This window comes from Echinops telfairi, unplaced genomic scaffold, assembly GCF_000313985.2.
Source record: "Echinops telfairi isolate 266 unplaced genomic scaffold, ASM31398v2 ScPeMD7_7475;HRSCAF=8513, whole genome shotgun sequence".
Lineage (NCBI taxonomy): Eukaryota > Metazoa > Chordata > Mammalia > Afrosoricida > Tenrecidae > Echinops > Echinops telfairi.
In genome coordinates this window covers 32,101,458-32,103,077 of record NW_022111379.1, presented here as the reverse complement: position 1 = coordinate 32,103,077, position 1,620 = coordinate 32,101,458, and the positions used below count along the sequence as shown (strand labels likewise).

The window sequence follows — 1,620 nt, the reverse complement described above, 5'->3', positions numbered from 1 at the left end:
AGTCCGATGGGGTGTCACACTCTGGCCCCAAAGTCTATCCTTTGCACTTCCTCAGGACCTCCCTGCTCTGCTAAACCCCGTTACTCTGCCACACGCCTTTAGGGTTTTGCCTCAGTGTTGCGGGGTCAGACTGGGCTAGTGTTGTCCCCCATAGGGCCATGGGTCAGCGAGGGACGTGGTGTCTCATAGTGGGATCAGTCATATGGTCCACTCTGCGCATTGGCTGTTCAGAGCGGGGATATCATCCTCCAGACCTGGTGAACCAGGATGGGGAGCAGCTTGGTCTTTATCCACCCTAACAGTGGGTGTTTTTTCAGCGTTTTTTTTGAGCCACTCACATGGTTAGCAACCCAATGTCTGGCACACAGTGTCACAAGGGATCCCTCCCTGCTCATAACTATAAAACCAAACTCGGTACTACAGAACAACTAAATTCAGTGGGCCCTGCTGGTTCCTATTCAAAGGATGGCAGATAAAGAATAATCATGGCACTGCTCATTTGAAAAATTGAAATATACACATAATAGCTATAGAACATCATCAGCCAGGTTTTTAAGAAGTCACACTATTAGTTTCTTTGGGAAAAAAAATATTGCTTAATTCACAGATTTCCAAATGAGAGGTTAAGGTATGGGCTTACATCCTCCTCAAAAAAATGCATTAAGAGTTTTTCAAATACGAGAGAAGTGTAGGTAAGTATCTCTCACAACAGGGTATATATAACCAAATGTAAAAGCTCTTTGGCAGAACTCAACACATACATTATTAGAAATAAGCTAAAAACAAAACAAGAGTAAATTAAAAGCAACATTACCATACTTGGTGCCTCCAAGTTTAGGTACATTGAAGAATTTATGCGAACTGTCCTTTAATGTTTCAACAAGGTACTCAAAAGGGCATCCTGGGGATGACAAAAAAAGCTTTCATTAGATACAGCTACAAAATATTTTACTCAAAGTGAAAATATCTTCAAACCAACTTTGGTAAGAATTTTCTGAAATGGAGGAAGGTTCTACATCCGGCTGTCAATACACACAAGTCTACTGAGCACTTGAAATGTGGCTAGAGCCCGGTTTCCCAAAGGCCTATGGAGTAGTGCAATGGAAGAATTCCATTTTTTTCAACTGTATTTATTTCAACCAACCTAGATAGCCACATGTGGCTAGTGGAGATCATATGGAAGCATACAGTGCTAAGCCATGCCTCTGCTGTTAAAAACGTGTAAGATAATGAATTTCTGGGGAAGGTGGGGGGGGCTAGAAGGAAACAAGAAGAATGTAAATGATGTATAGACATATTTTGGAAAGACATGTTCTGAAAGTTGAATAAGCATACATAGAACAATTTGAGAACTCCAGTTTTAGAATTTGGTTAGGGAAAAAACAAAAACATTCAATAACCAAAAAACCAAACTCAAAGTCAATTCTGACTCAGAAACCCTACAGAACAGGGCAGAACTGCCCCTGTGCATTTCTAAGGCTACAACTCTTCATGCGAGTAGAAAGCTTTGTCTTTTTCGCATTAATTGCCTAGTGGTTTTGAACTGTGGACCCTGTAGTTAGCAGCCCTACAAGTAACCACTCCACCACCTGGGCTCCCGAGAGCATTCAACGTCATTAA

The 1,620-nt window shown here is 41.5% G+C and overlaps 1 protein-coding gene across 1 annotated transcript in view; it reads right to left on the bottom strand.

Annotated features, from left to right (window-relative positions):
- Positions 1-1,620, bottom strand: part of IREB2 (iron responsive element binding protein 2) — a 77,627-nt gene that overhangs the window by 74,985 nt on the left and 1,022 nt on the right. The window contains exon 2 of the mRNA XM_045285694.1: positions 815-901. Coding sequence (XP_045141629.1) covers positions 815-901 — 87 coding nt within the window. The remainder of the gene's footprint in view (positions 1-814; positions 902-1,620) is intronic.